We start from the raw sequence: 19,999 nt of genomic DNA, 5'->3' as shown, positions 1-19,999 counted from the left end.
TGAAAATGGATAAAACAATAAGATCAAGAACTTTCAGAGAGAACAAAATGAGTTGTACAGTTAGGATACAGAAACACAACTGCCTCCAGCACTTCCATATTCTCTCCAAAGATATTGGTGCAGCTTTATAAGTCAATGTTGCTCTCACATCTCAGTTGTGAGTTCATACTATCTCATGTCTCAGTTTAATTTCATTTCACTGAATGAACAAGCGAAACAGCAGCCACTGCTGTGGGATGATGGTCATAGCATTTGCAATTAATGCGAGCCTCAACATACGACATGCGAAATGTGAGAAATGTACCTTATAGTAAGTTTTTGCATTGGACACCAGGAGAGCAACGTCACTAGTCATCTGTTCCAGGTCTGTGTATTCTTCAGCCTTGATCTTCTGGTTGATTCGCAGCATATCCATTGGGTTGGTCACCAGTTCATAGTAATCCACCTGGCTTCTGGCACAAGCAGACAGCAGTTGTAGAGAAGACAGAAAAAGAGAGAGAGAGAAAAGGCATTACAAAACTGTACGCAGTTTTGTCAAAAACTGCAGAAGCAGAACAGTCACAGCAGGGGCCAAGTTTAACGTCAATGGGCATTTTAGAAAAGTGCTGTACTGGCTTTCCCAGAACATTTGCTGCTCTAAATACGGCTTAGGATGGACGGATTTGTGGGTTAATTGGTAATTAATTGCTAAACAAAGCAGCACTAAAGACAAGCAACAAGAGGCAAAGGAGGTGGAAGCATGAAGCAACAACAAAGCACTTGTGTTACACTATTATGGTACTGTCTCTAGTTGCTCGTTTTTTAGCACTTCTTTATTTAGTTGGGCAAGCTACACAAAGCATCGACATATAAGATTTTACTGTAAGGAACTTGTTGGCTTAACCGTGCAACATTTTTGAGGTGGACATGCTTATATAGAGCACCTGCATAATCAGTATGCCCTCAAAATCACTAGAAACATAGAAATGGATATAAGGATACATTACCTCTTCTTTGGAGTGCGAATAAAGTTTTCACAGAGAAGATGGCCATCTTCGCCCTTGCAGTTTTGCAAGGCACTGTAAAGTGACTGTAACATTTCAGGCTGCAAAAGAGAAAAGCAGAGTTATTTTCTTCAATTTAAACTTCTTGATTGGTGGCTTGATATGAACAAGCCCTTTTAGATGTAACAATAATTTATGAGCACAAAATATGCCTGTTGCATAAATTTGGCAGCATATGCTGCCACATGTTGAAAAAGAAACGTAAACTGCATAACCCGAACAGCCCTCTTTAGCCCTCTAAGACACTCCCCCAAAGTCATATGCCCAATTCATGTTTTCACAGTGAATCTCATGGTTAAAATACATTATGACGAATCCTTACGACTGAGCTAACTCAAATTCCTGTGCTCAAATACATGTGCAGCAAAAAAGTGTTTTTGTTAAGCAACTGCTGAACTCATCTGCAGAAAATTTACTGCATTTAGGATGGAAAGCTGAATTCTACCTACTGTAGGAAGCAGAATTTTGATTTACAGCCTCAAAAGTATTGTAAGACTTATCTAAGATTGGCAAACAGTTTTCAAAAATTGAACTGTGTTTACGAATCCACAACTCTGCATCGAGACCAGACATCACAGTTCTGTGAGCTGTGTCTGTTAGTGTACCTGCAGCAAACTAACTAATTTGCTATACAAGTTCACAGCTTTGGTGATATTGTTATAATGCTTACAAGTGTCTTGCAAGTCATATTCACAAATTAGGAGCATGCTTTAGCACAGTTCGTCAATACTGTGCCCTTTAAATGCTCAAGGAGGCAGAGTTAACAAATTTGTGATATTGTGTTTCATCGCAGAGTTTTAAAAAGATGCCAAACTTCCCACTGCAATGCTTGTGTGTGTGGCTGCACATGTGAATGTGATCTTCAAGCCATTCCTTTGGTGTTTGTGTGTCAAAAAGGTTGATGGCCTTTATAAGAACTTCACTATCTGAAGTCTTAAGACATTTACCTTTTAGACATTTACCAGAAACTGCATCAATAATGGTTAATTGGATGCAAAAAAACAGTATTTCTGTTCTCATATGCTTGGAAGTGCTCAAGGTAATGTTTTCCCACCAGTTACCCATTACTGGCACTACTAATGAGAGACGCATATTTGTACTGTATACATGCTTGATATATTTTTTTTTATTTCAAGGCACCTTACAGGCCCCATTGGGGGCATTGAGTAAGGGGGGCAATACACAGAATATATGTACATATACATATCAAATTGGAAAAAATACAAAAGAAGCAATTGCAAAATAATAAGTTAAACAGAAAGCATTACAGTTTAACACGTACAAAGATACACGCATGGGAACTGTTACTCAGGATTGGTTGCGCAATTTACGAGTCTAACAATCTGGAAAAAAGTCAACAACGAAAACTATCTGCAGTACGAAGTACTGACTTTGATTAAAGGTCAGAAAAAAATCAGCCTACTTATACAATTACCCGGCCTGCGCGAAACAGCTTAAAAGGAATGTTTCGGAGGGTTTGTATCGGTGCAACTTACGAAATAAACGGGCAGTAGCACTGCAGAAAACAATGAATCAATTTCTACGGGTGAATCGGGCGACAATTTTTGTTAAAGTAAAGCACGCATCATTTAGCCCGTGCACAAATAAGTCGAAGTACAATTCCATAGCCATTTCTAAAGTTACGTCTTCTTTAGTGTTTGAGTCTACACGGGAGCTTCAATGTATCTCCAGTGGCTTCACTGCACAGCTGGTCACGCAAAGCTCAAAACATCAGCCTAAAGCAATTTACGATATAGAAATGCGGCAATGTAAGAGTCGGCGCCTTCTACATAAACAGACTTACCAAATCAAGAATTCTGCTACGTTTTCTGTCGTCAGCACGATCATCCTCGGTTTTCTTGCGTTTTGGCATGGTCTCTGTACAGAAAAATCACCCTGCATGAAAACACGGCGTCACGTAAACCACACAAGCACTCGGCCCCTATAAGTAGTCGACCGTCTCAGAACACTATGCTCTTATAAACGCTGGAAACCTCATTTTGACCCAATTTACGACATCGCCTGGCTCACCGTAATCGCCTCACTTGTGTTTACATTGCCACCGCGATCACAAAGACTGCCACGGCGATTGAAACAAGCCGATGCGGTTGCATCGATTAGTTTTCACTGAATAACGTTGGCAAGCGAAGGAGTCGCTAGCAACGCATAACATTTCAGAGTTGCAACGCTAGACAGAGATGAACTCGCGATGGCCGATGTCGTTTGCCGTAACAAAGACAAAAAAACAAGCTGGGCATTACCAGTGGGTTCAGATGCCGACAGGAGAGGTTGACCGCTTAGACAAGGCTTTTATTCAAGCAGCTTTTGTCCCTCAAGGCTTGTAGCTAATTAATTTGACAGCGTCAAAGCGCTAACATCTTGCAACACCCAAGCCGTCTAAGCGAAGCCACAGTAGCCACAGATTCATAGAGGCCCCAAAGAAATCTCGCTAGAACTCGTTTATTTAGAGAAACAGCGAGAACAGAAGCGTAGATAGCAAATAAGGTCGAGAAATGAAGTTAGGGGAAGTAAGTAGAGGAATGAAGTTTCCTGATGAAGATGCGTATGCAGCGCCGCACCACAACAATAACGCGCAGGTGGCGCTGTCGGCGTTGTCAGCGTTGATTTTTATGGCGGCCTACTCAGCCTACTCGTGGTGTTATTTGCAACGTTCCGCTAGTTCCGCGCGATGTTTGCGGTAGCGCATTTGCAGTAGTGCATCCAAATACCTCGTGTTCCTTTCAGTATAAGCCATGTCGAAGCCTAATCGTCAAAGGCACTGCTTCGTGCCAGGATGCAAGAATGACAGCAGGCAAAAGTTGTCGCTGTTCGCGGTTCCTTCTGACGAAGTGCGGTTTCAAGTTTGGCAGCAGGCTCTTTCTGGTTACGGAAAGAGGCTCGAGAAGAAGTGCGTCGTCTGCGAGAGGCACTTCGAGAGCCAGTATGTCTGCAAAACGTACAAGCACACAATTAACGGCGAACTCGTAGAGATACCGCGCAACAGGCCACTGTTGATGCCGGATGCTGTCCCCACTCGATTCCTGACGCTCTCATCGCGAGCCCGCCGCCGATCTCCAGCACAAAAAGGCTCCCGCGGGCGCGGGAGCGGGCGCGGGCGCGGGCGGCCAAGGAAAAACATTGCCATCGAGGAAACGCATGAATCTACTAAAGAAACCCCAGCAACGGCGAAGGACTCACCGACAGCCTCCCGCGACTACTCTGCTGATGACCAGGCTGAGGCTGAAGACGCGTTTGTTTGCGAGCCCGTCGATGTCGAATATGAGATCTCATCAGAGTCCTGTGACGATGTGGACTGCGTTGAGCAAGTGATCGTGATCTCGGCTCCACCATCAACGCAGAGCACAACGGTCGGGCGAACTGTGGCACCTCACATAGTAACCGCGCGCAAAGCGTCACCTTCGCCTCCCGAAAATGTCGATCGCGTACCGAGTTCTGCGGCAGCAGTACCAGTGACGCCTGTGGTACCCTGCACAGTGTCGGCAACGACTGCTACTTCCACAGCCGAAACACCAGTGTCGTCTTCTAGGGGTAGCTCGTCCGCGAACGAGCCACGAGTCGCAGCAATTACAAAGAGTCCGCTGTGCAGCCCGCCGGTACCCGGCGTCGAAGCACCGGCATTCCTGGCCAAGTTCGAGAAATCCTCGCTGCCTAACAGGTACTGGTCGGTTCACTACGTGCAGCACTCGAGCAGACACGTTGCTTTTAGCTTCTGCACCATGTTCGGCGGAAAACCGACGCTCGCGAAGCTAGTAACCTGCGAGGAGTATGGCGACGGCAGCATTACCTGTCGAGCCACCGTGGACGGTGTAGACGTCAAGACGACCCGTGTGGCCGACGCTCAGGGAGTTCAAGAATTTCTGGCCAACTTGGACGCCCTCGCATTCTGTCAGGGCGCGGCGTCGGCTGAAGAGTTCAGCCTTGTGAGCGCGGACGAGTGCAAAGTTCACGGGGAAAGGATTCACAGTGCCAAGTGTGACCTGCTTACCCCGGCGACCAGTAGACTGTGCGACTTCTGCAGGCATCTACGTAAAGTTCTCCAGAACAAGGCCGCCTACGTCAAGAGAAAAGCCTCGACGAAATGTGCCTCGGAGAACGCAGCACCGGCACACGAAAGCTGCATTCAAAGCAGAACCGCAATCTCAACAGTTTGTCGCATCTACGACGAGTGCTGGTCCATCGGAAGTTTCCGAAACAGTCGCTCAATTGTCCCAGCCCACCGAACTCATGGTTCTGACTAGTATACAGGCATCGAAAAAAGACCGTGCGCAGGCATCTGGAGATAAGGCTGTGCAGGAAGAAGAGTGGACCCTTGAGTGTACTTACTATCCTGTACATACGCCCTGTGCTTCCACAAGTTGAGACTATTTATTTTACAAATAAACGACTACTTTACAGATTTATTGATGTAAGAGTTACTTACCTCTGGAAAGTTGTTTTAGTAGTTGAAAAATTCTTGCACTCCTGTAAGGGTATTCAGTAAGAGTTCACAATGGGCTGTCTGTATGACTCTCTGTTCCAGTACACATCGATTCAATAAATTTGGAGAATCCGAAAACAATCATCAGCAGGACTCGAGCACATACTGAAATGAATAGTAATCTTAGTGGACCCTGATGACACCACGAATATATGAATACCAATGAGATCAGCTTAAGACATGCTGTTTGTGCTCAATGGATCGCTCCGGCGTAGCTTAAAGAACCCCATCTAACCATCTTGTGCACGGGTAGCAAATTTATTTTCTCTTGCCTTCAAGTTTAGCAGGAATTGATATACATTACCATGTAGTGGTGGCCCTCATGACCTGGACAAAAAAAAAGGTTAGTTTAAAATAGCTTTGTTTTGAAGGGACCTTGTTTGATCTCAAAGTGTGAAATTGCTTCGTATTACAGTCCACGGACATCTTGCAACTTTAAGCCAGCTACAAAGCGCAAAAGAATCGAGTTTCGTATTTCCACTGGTTCCAAGGCTGGCTATTGCATCTCACCAGGCCTGGTCAAGGGTCGCCAATTTGCTGCCGAAGTCCAGTTCAGAGAGTCGTGCCTCCCATAACCAATTGATGAGTGTGTCATCAAGAAACTGCATTATGTAATCAGTTCATAGTCCATAGGCCAGAATTTTTCCCTGTCTTTATTTTTGAAAGCCTACTTATCGCTCTCTTTCCAGGTAGTACTATTAGGCAGTTTCAGAATAGGGCACGCAGAGATAGTGTTCGTTGGGTACAATACGCTGCTGAGGATAGCATATGACGAATGCGCAGTGGTAACAAACTCTAATGCAAACCTTTGCATACCCTATTCTCAAACTGCCTATTATTTGAATTTCTCTGTTAGAACTATCTTTAATCCCTATAATGCAACAACATGGTGTAGCACACAAATTATTATATCATTGTTAAATCTGTATCTGTCGTTCTTCACTCCTCGTTACTTCATCCTTATTTATATTCAGGAAAAGATCACATTTTCCACTTTCTTCTTTCGCCTTGAGAATAAAGGACTTAAAGGGACACTAAAGAGAAACAATGAATTGGTTTAGATTGATAAAGTGTGCTCGGAGAATTCTTGTTTAGTTTATTTCACCACCATAGGTTTATTATTAGAGGAGGAAACCAAGTTCCAAGTTTCATTTTTAAATTTCGTGCCGAACTTTGTAATTCGTGACGTAAGAGATTTCAAAGAGCATTTAACGTATTTTGGTGCCACTGGCTCGACGAAATTTCTCCAAACTCATTATGTAAAGTCTCTGGCACCCTCAGAGGACAATGTACTTCGATTTAACCAATTAGGAACTACGTAGGCCCAAGCAGGCGCCGTCAAAAATATGTGACGTTACGGCAAATGGTGTGGGAATTCCAAGGTGGCGTCGCTACCTGTATTTTCTTTTTGCGCGTTTTCTCGCTTATTAAGCGTCTTCTCGCAGCAAGCGTGGTGTTTTTGGTATCGTGGAAGACTACTTTACTAATGCGAGAAAAATCGTTTTGCTCTTTAGTGTCCCTTTAAGTCCTTCACAGTTCTCGAGCATGTGTTTAGATAACATAAACTGATTACCTTTACTCCTCTCATTTTCACTCCTGTATCATCCTATATTTCCGAGTACATATGTAGTGTGTACAAGTCAGGTATGGAGAAAGATTATGTTACAGAAGGCTTCTTGAAGGGGCAGTTGGTACATGTTACCTAGATGGAAACAATGTGGACACAAGAAAGAAGGAACAGACAATGCAAGCACTGACAAACAACTGAGTGCAGGTTTATTGCAAGAGGAAGATATATATGTAAAGAGTATGTACTGTTATGACTGACAGTAGTGACGCGTTGTCTCTGAGAGTAGACTGGCGATGCGTTCCCACAGAACTCGGGACACCTTGAACCTTCCCAGAAACGAGCTCTCTGCGGCGGGAAGCACCCCACAGAGGGAAGAGAATTGTGTGAGCTCCGATTGACAGCAGAGAGTCGTGAAAGCTGGCGCCGCCTTCACAATGGGCCGCTTTGGCATATTTGGGATGCTACGGATGCCGACTGTACTCGTCTGCTTTGACCAGAGCAATTATACGTTGCCGTGAACCCTTTCCTGCCCTTCTGGGGAAAGGCGGAGCAACTCACCAGACATCCTGTTCTCCCGGCTGACCCCACGTGAGTGTCATTGACCGCAGGAACTTTACTGCATCAACGAGTGCAACAACTCATCTGCGACAGTGTAATTGGCTGGCGTCTTGGTAGGCGGCTGTTGTGTGAGCGATTAGCTACAATCAAGGAGGAGGAGCCAGTCTGAGGTGTTATAACGACGGTGCTGTGTGAGACAAGACGCTCTGGGCCATGGGTTAATGGCTCATCCAGTTCGCTCGTCGCTGAACTCTTACCTCTTCACCTATGTAAATAAGTGTACAAAAAGTGCCAGTAAACTTGCTTGTTTTCGTTTTTTCCCAAATTCTGAGCATCAGTTCCTCAACCCGAACCCCGTCATGCAACCAAACGGAGTCTGGGTCCAACGCAACCCTAACGTCGCAACAGTGCATACTATATACAAAGCAAGAATACGATGATAAACAACTACACCGTATTGTCCACCTCGTGTCAAGATGATGCCATTTAGCCCGACAAGTACACAATTTCCTTTTCAAGGAGAGCAATCGAAGGCTCACTAACACAGGCGTTCCCTTTCCTTTTGATTGCAAATGCATCGCAGATTTCACACTATCCAATTAAAATGTCTCATGAGGACCATACAGTCATTCAAGAGTGGGGTGCAGCCACAGAAATTGAGTTTTCCATAGATGTAAAGATAACATGGCCCATCAACCCTGTCTCTAAACCTTGAACCAGTTGCACGTTATCTACATTTGTGTAAAAAATGACAGGCCCGTGCAGAATGCGCAGGACAGTCACAATGCAAGCTGGAGGAGCGGTCTTCACAGAGGCCATTGTAAGCTCTCTTACGGTGTCTACTGCAAGTAAAGTTGCGAGATACCCACTACACAATAAATCATCACATTTTACAGTAGTGCAGCACCCACTATGCATTTCTAAGGCAATATTCACCAATTTGTTGTTGCTGCAGTGGATGATGACAAGGATGAAGAATTGTGGCTGAGCCCTTTGTAATGGATGGAAAACTTAACCCACTTGTTACGTAATTTGGTACGACACCTGGTGCGATTCTGCTCTTTGGCCATGCAATATTATTACATCCGTTACTGCATTTGCTCGTCATACATGACACTTGCATAGGGGCTTTCCAGAAAACGTTTTGAGCACTGGCGTGGCACTGTGGAACACTTGCTCGCCATGCAGAAAGCCTAGATTTGAATCTGCCTTGAACCCTTTTTTTTTTTCTCAATGTGTGCAATAGCTGCGACAGTCTCCGGTGGCAGCGGTGGATGATTATACCACCAAAATAGGCTGTTATTGTGAGCTGATAACAGCTTACGCTGTGAAAGCTCGTCTCACCCCATTTAAAGGTATTCAAGTAAAAGCTCTGACGTGTTTGGGAATTTTTATTTTCCTAACATATCCCTAGATATTATAATCAACTAAGTCACGGTTTGCCGTAACCAATGAAACGTAAACACAAAAGTTTTTTGTGTTCTTTACAGCCATCCATCTCATGTTCAAGTGGTCATAGGGCACTTCTTTTTTTGCCCTGCAGCATGCTTGCAGTACTGCCATCTATCATTTTGTGCATGGCTCCAGCTTTTTCTGCATTATTTTGAGAAGTACTTCGCTTACACAAGATATTAAGGCAATGGTCCACTTGCGTATCTTTTTCTTAACAGCGAAATAACTATAAGCCCCCTCCAGCCTTTTCACAATTCGTTGACATGCAGCAATTATTTTAGTCTAGCATCCTGAATGATTTCACTGGGGCAATTGGGATGCGGTCTGGCCTAATACCTTACCTGTGGGAAGCTGCTGTGTTATCAGGCTTTGTCATCTACAAATAATGAATCTGGCTTGTATTTACTGTCTTGACAACTCTCTTCCTCTGCTTTCTTTCTTTTTTTTCAAAGAAATTTTGTTTGTATTTCTTCAAACATTTTTTGTAGAGCTGTGCGAAGAGCAAAATTTTGGGTGTGAAGCGAATTCGAATATTGAAATGTGAGTGTGAATCGAATATTTTTTGAATACTTCGAAGCAAAATTGCAGAAAAAAGTTAGAGAGGATTCCTAAGCATATTCTTATGAGATAGCAACATGAAAGTGTTTCTTTTCGCTAGGTTGATGAAGCACTGGTGGGGTGGTGTTTTACAGTCGTCTTATCAAGAACGAGGCAATGTAGAGGCCGAATTCTATTTATGTACATAATTTGGTGCAACCAAAGTGTCGCTGACAGCACTTTACACATGGCAGGCAAAGATGCCATTTCCTCAGCCTCTCCTCCTCTTTCAACTTCTGTGAAAGCCCAACTGATGTGTGGCGGACAAGGGTGTGCTCGCTTCAAGTCCGGAGTTCCAAATCTGCCTCATAGACATCGATGTATAAGAATATCTGAAATTTTGGATGCTAAAACGCTTTGGCTTCCGATTTTTCGGACTTCCTACCCAAATTTCAGGTCCTAAACAGTATTAATTGACCCCCACCTCTGCCACATCTTTCATCTCCATATTGGAACCAGCGTTTTCTTGAGTTAATACATTTGTGACCGTAGCAGAGCTTGAAAGGCAGCTTTGCCGCAATAGCGGGGTGTGATGAAGTGAAGCATATTGAAAATCTAGAGACCACTTCCAATCGGACGTTGACTGTGTCTTGGCAAAGTTCGACCGTAACGGAGCTTGAAAGGCAGCTTTGCCGCAATACGAGGGTGCAATGAGGTGAAGCATATTGAAAATCTGAAGGGGTCACTTTCAATTGGACGTTGACTGTATGTTTTTGGGAAGTTCAAATAATAAAATTCCAGTGTGAATCGAATCGAATAGCAAACACTATTTGAAAAATATTCGAAATTTCGAATATTCGCACACCCCTAATTTTTTGTCTTCCACCATCACTAGATATAATATCGGGGTTTTTACGTGCCAATACCATTATGTATCTCTGTAATAATAGGGTTTATTTTTTCATAAGGCCTGGAAATTTCTTGCAACTTTGTTAAAAGAGGTCTTTTATTTTTCCTTTTGAACTGCTTTCTAGATTTACTTACATTGTGCTCTTAAAGAGGCCCTGCAACACTTTTTCAGCATGGTAAAAAAACGCTGCCGATTGGTAGTCGAGGCTCCCGAGAACACGCGAGCCTAACATTATAGGGCAGCATGCGACATGGGATTCACAATAAATTCGCAAAGTCAGCTAAAAAGTGCTTCCTCTTCTCTCGACAAAAAATGATGCTTACGGCGTCACAGGCAGGCTCCACGCCATTGGCCGATTTGAACATGGCATGCTCGGTAGTTACTGGTGCCGCCACGAGAGGCCGCCGCGAGAGGCCGCCACTCACCCGCCCGTGCGCGATTGCATTGAAAGTATGCCACACATTCGAAAAAAAAATGTGCTCAAGGTCAGGAGGCGCACGTGACGTACCTACATCCCCCGTGCTATCCCCCCCTGCTTAGCTTCCAGCGCTTTCGTCGGGGCAAGAGAAGAGAGAAAGCAATTAGAGCGTGCGACAAATCTTTGTAACTGCTCGTACTGGACGGATTCTAAAAATTTTTGCGGCGTTCAATTCGTGAGGCAACAAGTTCCTTACCATGTAATGGTAAGGAACTTGTTGCCATGTAATGGTTTCCTCAGCGAAACCATTACATGGCTACTTGGAAAAGTGTTGCAGCGTCCCTTTAAGACCCCTTCCTTGTACTTGTCAGCAGTGCACTTTCAAACTTACCAAACATTCTTGTGTGTGATGTGCTATACTTCACATAGGCCAACCTCCTAGCCAAAGTTATCTTTCATTTCTTTTCAAAAATATATATTTTGCGGCTATTTCTATAAACAGGTTTCTGATATTGTTCCAAAACTCCTTTGGTGCCCTAGGAATTGTGCAACTAAACAGCACCAATAGTGAAAACTTCTACTAAAGTCAGCATTCTCTTCAACGTAACTGTGCTGTCATCCATGCATAAGCTTTCTTAATTTACAAATACGAACTCTACTCTTTTGATCGTGCGACATTGCATGAAAGGTACAGATTAACAGCAAATTTTTGTGTACGTGGCCAAACAGGTACATTACAAAGTGTTTCCAATGCAGTGTTGCTGAAGAGGTCCTGAAACACTAGCACCTTAAGAAAATGTTGTCCATCTGTAAATGAGGCTTCAGTGAGGATGCATGCCGAACATTAATGCGCTGCATGCAGCAAGACATTTACAATCTTGTGTCACAAACAGACAAAAGTTGCTTGCTGTCTACTTCATCAGCTACACTGCGAGCAGGTATTGGCCCGATTTCTTGAACGAAATAACATTCTCAGTAGTGGCATAATTGCAAATTTTTAGTTAAACAGATGAAAAGCGTACATGCTTGCGATGTCAAAAACCAAATAAGTATTTCATCTTGGCTCACGTAGCCTAGGTTGATGGTCGCCTGCTTAATATATCATTTTCTCCTGCACTCATGTGAGGCGGCAACTGTCCTATGTGTGTCCTTTCAAACACTACATGCCTGGGAAGGTCTCCTGTCTCGTTTTGAGCCTCTCCTACGACAATATACGAAAGCTGGACACAAGCAAGCGCGCATCACAGCTTTATCATGCACGTATCAGCGCTACGTGCCGTGTCCACAGTTAGCTGCACAGCATGCATATTGCAGCTGCCACGTGCAATAACGAGCCGCAATTCCAGCCAACAATCGTACGCTGATGTCTCCATGGGCGATGCGCAATCAACCGAAAACATTTATAGACCACAGGAAACTTCTAATGCCCGAGCAGCCTGTAGCAGCAGCCAGTAAAATTGTATACAACAATGTTGATGGCAAATTCTAGTCAAGGGCCAAAATGCAAGTACCAGGCTGCATTGCAAGGCTGTGGAGATATTAGGCTTTTTCTCAGATTGTGGTACGTAATATTTCTTGGTTGGCTGAACATCAGAGCGTGTGGCAATGCAAGAAAGCCTAAGTAGCCAGAGTGTTTCTAAAGTAGAGTGCCACGCACAGAAGGACTGGAAGCAGTGCTAAGACATGTGTTTACATAACTATTTGTTGGCGCCTTGTGCACTTTCCATTTCCCCCTACGCAACTTTCAGGGTGGTCATGGCAATGAAAGCAGGGAAGCCACTTGGAGCACATATTAACTAGTACTTTAGCTCCGCTTATACTTTAAAAAATTTAAAAAAACTGTGTGCAAGGAGACTTGAGGCAAGTGAGATCTTATGATTAATTAAAAAGGTGTTTCAGGGCCCCCTAAAAAGGGCCCTGCAACACTTTTCTAAGTAATCATCGAATGACGTCATGAAAGGAGTTTATTGCCTCACGAATCGACCGCCGCAAAAATTTTTAGAATTCGTCGACTACGAGGAGAGTTACAGAAATTTGTCGCCCACTGTAATTGCTTTCTCTCTTCTCTCGTCCCCACGAACGCGCTGGAAGCTAAGCAGGGAGAGATGGCACGAGAAAAGAAGTTACGTCACATGCACGTCATGACCTTGAGCACTTTTTTTTTCTCTGAAAACACAGCTAACCTTCAGTGAGATAGCGAGTGCACGCGAGCACGTGGCTGCCTCCAGCAGCAAGCGCAGTAATTATGCAGCCCACGATGCTCAAATCAGCCAATGGTCATGAATTTGGCTACATGGCGCGGTCATTTGAGTCTATGACATCATTTGTAGAGAGAAGAGAGAGTGATCTTTAGCTGACTTTTGGCGAATTTCATTGGCAGATTCGGAGCACTTCCGGTAGCAGTTTTTCTGCTCCATTCGGAGCAAGTCTGTTCCATTGGCGGATTGAGAGTGCTCCCTGTATGTTTCATTGGCAGATCTGGAGCAGCTCCGCCGCCAGATTCACTCCACGGAGCAGCTCTCTCTACTCCGCGAAAAGTGGTGGATTCGACCAGAGGCCGCAAGCTCCCCGCGCGTGCGCACAGCGTGGTGTACCATGTGCGCGGTGAAATGCGCTGTCTGACCACGCCCGTTCTCCGCTCGCGCCCGTGAAAACGAAAACGGCGCTAAACGCGAGGAATGTTGGGCACTTGTGAAGCAGATGTGCGCTAGCACCCCCTAACATTTGCTCTGGCGAGGGCACTTGTGTTCTATTTGCAGATTTCCTTCGGTTGCTCTCCGCCTTAGTGGAGTGCTCCAGTGCAGAGATCATCAGCCACTCCAAATCCGCCAATGGAATTCACCACTTGAGAATTAATTGTAAATTCCAGGCCGCATGCTGCGCTATAATGTTTGGCTTGCGTGTTCTCGGAGCCTTGACTACCGATCAGCAGCATTTTCTGACCATGCTGAAAAAGTGTTGCAGGGCCCATTGAACTAAACTAAACAATGTTCACTCAATCTGATTCATTTCAATCAGACTTCTTTAAGCAAGCTTCATGCCATGCTAGTTCAAGAAATAAGGAGTTACATTACAAACAAGGCTAACAGAAAGGCCACAGAGCAGCAGTATATTTGAAATGTATGCCAAAGACAAATGTGTTCAGAAAGTGGTCAGGCTGCGTGACGCTACGCTGACGTACATGAAAACAATACTGCAAGTTCATTATAACAAAGGTCCTTTATTTTGGGCAAGAAATAGATACAAATCTGTTAATACACAATGAACTGTGCAGATTTACAGCGAAAAAATTCAACTCTGCAGTCACATAACATAACTGTAAATTTCATACCTTAATGAGAGGGGGAAGAAGGGAAGGAAGGGGAACGAAAGGCTATCTACATGATTGGATCATGGATATGTACAGATGCAATAATGACTGAAATGCTTACAGAAAACAAATAGTGTACAAGAAAAGTTACTCACTTCGAGTTGCCTCTTTCAACACAAGGATGGCACGCCAGCTTGTGTGCAAGCGCACTAAAACTTCAGTCAAGCATCTTAAACCCATTTTAAAAATATGTATGGAAGCAGTAGATTGCACTGGCCATGCACATCTTCATAGGAGGATGCCAACAAGAAAAGCCATTTCAAAATTATTTTCATTTACGTCAATGCATATAGTCATGACCATAAATAAACGCAATGCCACTGCTTTCCTTTACACAGTCTGCTGCATCACAAGAGCGCAATGAAGAAGAAAAAGATGTGTTTGCAACAAAAGAAACGACAGAAGAAAGAAAAAACAGCATATATTGGGAAAAACTGCTCTGCACAGGAACAATATTTTGCAAACGAGGGCAATGCCACCTTCCCTGGGGCAGCCCTTTCGGAAATGCAAGTAATTAGCCTTCACATTTCACCACTTCTTATATGAAACACTGTAATCTACTACGCTTCTCTTCATGCAAAAAAACGCTGTAATGATACAAGGCTCTGTAAGCGTGACGAATGTGTCGTCACTTGTCAGCTTCACACGGGTTATCACTCGTCTGTGTCACACGGGAATACTTGTTTTGTGATCGTGCGTGGTGATGTACAGGAGCTGCTCCTTGCATTTCGCCTCTCCTGCAGCAGCATCGTGGACCCATTTGAAATTGTTGCTTTGAAGTGGCCGCGGCAGTTTTGTGTCTTTGGCTGCTCAGCAGGTCTAGTTACAGTAATAATCATCCCCCTTCCAAAAAAAAGAAAAAAGAAAAAGGGACTAAATAAACATAGCACACTGTCTGTACCCTCTGCAGACTAGTTGAAAAAAATAATAATAATAAAGCACGGGTCCTCCACATACAACGAGAACATACAGGCAGTCAATAAATTATGCCGCAGACCTGATGTAAACATCGAGGAAACTCGTCAAGAAGCACTTCATGTTGCATCGTCGTACTAGTGCGAAGTGGCTACACGTGGAAATGACCAGTCAGAAACAACACACCCACTTTGTTTGTAACAGTCACCTCTAAGCATGCACAGCCAATGTCTCTTCTTCACACAAGCACAGAGAGCTAGGTGCCTGCAGAGAAGGTGCACACACTTCCTGTCCACCACCAGAGGCCTCTGCTGATCCTCGGAAGGGAACAGATCACTATGTACACGTGCCGTCACTACTGTCTCGTGAGGTGAGAGAGAGAGAGCGGCAAAAGTCTCTTCTTTTTGTGTGTGTGCAACAATGTGTCCTTTTCTCAAGTTTGCGGGCACTGGAAGGAGGATGCGCAGGTGGCCTCTTCTGCCATTAGGAACCCATTTGTCCACCAGTCCTGGCTCTTCCAAGCCCGTCAGGTTGGTCAGTCCAGGGAGATTATGTCTGGAGTGGTGCGGGCCTTGTGAGCAAGTCCTGTGGAATATGAGGGAATCTGAAGGCAGACAAACCACGCGCGGGTTTGTTGCGGTTAATGGCGGAGCCCCCTCAACGCTGTCATGTGCTCGTCTGTGTGTCGCCATGAACAAATGACATGGACAGGATTATTCAAATGCAAACGCTTAGCCTACAATTACTGAAATAATGGCACAGCCATGTCATGTTGGATGGCAAAGGCATTGGTTACGAGGTGGTAAAAAAGCACCCACCCCTCCCCTTTCCCAACTGGGAGCTATGTTCCTAGACAAAGCAGGAATATAGCTTCCTCAAAAATTTCATGCCTCGGCAACGTTTTGCTGGCGGGTGTACATAGTCGCACCCTCTATTTTCAAAAGCTTTGCAAGAAAAAAATTAGTGTACTCTAACCAGGGGTTTACCAAGGATTCTATTTTATAGCCAGTGTGTATACCACCCGATAAACCAGAAGTTTATCAAGGAGGTATATACACTGGCTACAGGAAGAAATTGCGGCTCCTGGCATGAAGCCCAGAAAAAGCAATGCATGGCTAAATTCTGTGCGCATTCTATTCAGAAAAGCCAAGGACCTTTCAAAAGGAAAAAGACTGTGCCAACAATAAAAGTAGAAAATTTAAGAGGCTTGCAATTCAAACCTATGAGAATTGTGCCTATAAGATTTGCATCTACACCAGCAAAGTATTTTTTATGGTATATGTAAACTTCATAACATTTTTGCTGACTGAACAACAATTCTGTTCTTGCTGAAATCTGAACGTAATCACAAAACAATTATGAGGCACACTGTAATGGGGGGCTCTAGATTAATTCTGACCCCCTGCAGTTCATCCAACGCAAACCTAAATCAAAGAACAGTTTTACATTGTACCCTGTGAAATGTGTTGCGCAGGCCAAGAATCAAGCCTGTGCCTTCTTGCTCAGCAGCACAACTCCACAACCACTTAACTACTATGCAGGGTAGAAACTTAGATACACAAGCAACAAAAGGCTTCCAAAACATTCCTTTCAAAGCACACGACCTACTTTAAACACATGAATGGTATCTGCAGCTCTCCATTACACACTGCCTTGCACATTATTTCAACAAGCTTCTGTTTGTGTAGGCTCTATACACTTTGAACATCCATACACACAAAGCAAAAAGAACAGGAAACTAAGCTTCAAGTATAATCTTAACAAATGAATATTTGGTTTTAGATATATCAGTCCGCTTCTTGTTGGTATTAGTCCGAAATGCACATACCCCCTTCAACTATTTAGACGGAAGGAAAAATCAGTCAACAGTCGTAACACAACTCATATTGCTATAAAGAGAGGACACAACAATCCAAAGAAAAAAAGAAACACACACACATAACAAAAAAGGACTGTATGGTACTCACGGATCGATCAGTGTCATTGTTGAGCAGGGAATACAGGTCAAAGTCTGGAATGAAAGCGTGTATGCAGTGGTCACAACGACATGGTCTGTTTTCGTGAAAATATTTCATGAATTTCAAACACTGATGATCTCAAATGAGAACACAAACCTACAAAACTGAACAAATACTACATCTCTGAGACATAAAGCAGCTATATCAAGATTGGACATGGTACAGCCAGAAGCATTGAGGCAGTGGACACAGAAGTGCAAGCTGTTTGGTACCAGCAAAGCACTCTGATAAGTAGTTAGCACGCTATCAAAGTTTTTACGTTTAGTGGATGCACATCGCGCATTAATTTCTGTCACCTGCTCCCGAGCAGGAACACGCTTATTGTCATTCACTGTTTGACTTGACAGTGAATGACAATAAGCGTGCAGTTATTCGCACAGTTATTCTACATGTTGCGATGTATTACTGCAGCACTCAACACGTAACAGAGTGCTACGAGGGGGTGCGCCCACTAAACGTACACACTCCACTAGTGGGCTAGCCCAGTGCTCTGCTTGTATGAAACGGCACACATTCCCACGTCAGTGATGCTACTGGCTTAGGCCACTTTGGAGCAGCTTTTGGAGCAGGCAAAATTGCGTTTTGGAGCAGCAAAACTAGCTTTTGGAGCAGGTGCTCTGCCTTCAACAATTCATTTTGAGCCGAAGAATTCTTAAAAAAGTAATAAACATCAACCACAGCAGCGTCGACATCCGAGCCAACAGCACTCAAGCCGCTGGCAAATGAGTTGTGCACTTTGTGCAAGCAGCACTCTCCTACATCTATGATGTCAGGGTATGCTTCCTGCACCTTTTTTCTGAAGCTTTTCACTGCATTAGGGCCATCCATAGAAAAGCGAATGACATTTTTCTGCGGCAGGTCCGTCACTGCTCTCCGCACTTCACTAGCCAAAATTTCCGAAGTCGCAGAGCCCAGCCGGAAAGACTGTAGGTGTTCCACAACTCGCCGCATTTCGTTGGAGAAATGCCTAACTACAACATCAAGTTGTTGGCACCTCTGTTCAGGAAGAGGGGTCTCGTCAATGCTAACAGAAAAAACCACATCCGGCTTGTTCAGCTCGTCAAGCACAAGTTTCTTGAAATACGGCCCGAGGCCATCACTAACTATGTAGGATGCCTTGAACCTCTTACAACTAAACTGCTTCGCTGTTTCGGAATCTCCAAATAACTTGGGAAACAAGGCAGTTGCTGTGCCGGCCCACGAGTATGGGATGCCCTTGAGAGTCATGCCAAGCACAAACAGAGTTTCTGCGTTTGTCACGCGGTCACACTGCAAAACGTTCCATGGACTGCCGAATTCCAAAGTCGGCTGGATCGTTTTCGGCCGCTGCAGCCCACCTGAAGCGTCTCAATGACGACTGGTAGCATCAATGTGCCGTTTCATGGCTGCATGTCGCTTTTCTGCTGCTACGCCATGTTGCCTACAGTTGATGATCTGATTACAAAAAAAAAAAAAAAAAACACAAAACGCAGTTCCTTCGTCCGCTTGACAACACCATATTGATACTATTTTGTCTCCATTTTCATCACTCTCATGGAGAACGTCCGCGTACGTCCGCGTACAGCGCGATGTCGCTTTCAATGGGGGAACCTCACGTAGTTAGTTTCATTTCTGAAAGTCAGAGTACAGCCCTTTGGCGCAGGCTTGGCGCAGAATCGCCAAATTTTGAGGAAATGTAGTAGGTTGTAGCAGCCAGGGCACTTTGGCGCAGTCTGGCGCAATCGGCGCAGTGGTAGCATCACTGCACGTTTACTGTCATAAAGGTCGTGACTGTACACAGTGGACATCTGCAGCGGCAGGTAACGGAGAATCAAGTTGCAAGACTGCATCATGCAGAAAAGGATAGCCGCGACAGCCTAGAAAAATTTCAAATGAGCCAGAAGTCAACCTAGAAGTTTCCTAAGGTGTTGTGGCACATATACTCAGTATACACAAAATTATGGGAAATAAAAATTTTGTGCCAAGAGAAACCCGATCACACAAAATATAAAATATGGTCTAAAGATAAAATTCGGAAGACATTTATTTCAGTTGAAATGATGATGGCAGGCTGTGGCAATTCTCCTAATACGGGACAATTGCATACGCACCATTTCCCGAGACTTTTCATTGTCACAAGGATCGCATGCAAAATTGTGCCATCCGTATCCAGCTCCTATTCTCCAGCTGAATTTTTAACTAATGTGTAACTTCTCTCCCATCGAATCAGCATACTGCCTGCGCCGAAATGGCACTCACCATAACTCTCTAACAAATGCAGCCCCATTTGGTTGGTTTGCTCAAACTGAGGAGGAGTCTACTGCCACTCCCGATGCCCGTGCCAATTTCGGTGAGCCCCAAATGTTACACGTCACGACAACTTTCTGTGGCAGCATAGCCAAGGCTACGAACAGAAGCGCACACTTTTTTACTACACTGCTGCAAGTAGTCCGGGAACACCAACTTTTCTAGACTATGTAGCATAAAAGAAAACATAAAAAGAAAAGAAACAGGTATTATTTTCAATACTTTTCGCATTGTAAGTGAGCAAGCTTATCCCATGAAGGATTTTTGTTTTTTGCTATTTCTAGTTTTCTGGCTTGCTGGTGTCGATTTCACGTTTTCCTGCACCTGTAAACAATCACCTGCAAACGGACTACTGGTAGTAGTAACACATGTGCAGAAGCTCCATCCACGTAGTTTCGGCTGTGCTGTCACAGAAAGCTGTCGC

The 19,999-nt window shown here is 44.3% G+C and overlaps 2 protein-coding genes across 3 annotated transcripts in view; both read right to left on the bottom strand.

Moving 5' to 3' along the window:
• The window catches only part of LOC119387721 (protein polybromo-1-like), a 72,648-nt gene extending 69,143 nt beyond the window's left edge, over positions 1 to 3,505 (bottom strand). The window contains 4 exon segments of the mRNA XM_049413624.1: positions 305 to 452; positions 987 to 1,084; positions 2,848 to 2,921; positions 3,305 to 3,505. Of these exon segments, the coding sequence (XP_049269581.1) occupies positions 305 to 452; positions 987 to 1,084; positions 2,848 to 2,916 (315 nt within the window). The 5' untranslated portion in view covers positions 2,917 to 2,921; positions 3,305 to 3,505.
• Positions 3,506 to 14,186: 10,681 nt separating this feature from the next.
• The window catches only part of LOC119387720 (uncharacterized), a 29,509-nt gene continuing 23,696 nt past the window's right edge, over positions 14,187 to 19,999 (bottom strand). Inside the window, exons 3-4 of one of the 2 annotated variants that reach the window (XM_037655198.2) lie at positions 17,239 to 17,282; positions 14,187 to 15,875 (exon numbers count right to left, since the gene is read on the bottom strand). In XM_037655198.2, coding sequence (XP_037511126.1) covers positions 15,807 to 15,875; positions 17,239 to 17,282 — 113 coding nt within the window. In that variant the 3' untranslated portion in view covers positions 14,187 to 15,806. The remainder of the gene's footprint in view (positions 15,876 to 17,238; positions 17,283 to 19,999) is intronic. The other variant, XM_037655199.2, reaches the window with a different exon arrangement.

This window comes from Rhipicephalus sanguineus, chromosome 3 (genome assembly GCF_013339695.2).
Source record: "Rhipicephalus sanguineus isolate Rsan-2018 chromosome 3, BIME_Rsan_1.4, whole genome shotgun sequence".
NCBI classification, from domain to species: Eukaryota; Metazoa; Arthropoda; class Arachnida; order Ixodida; family Ixodidae; genus Rhipicephalus; species Rhipicephalus sanguineus.
This window is presented reverse-complemented; position numbering and strand designations above follow the sequence as displayed.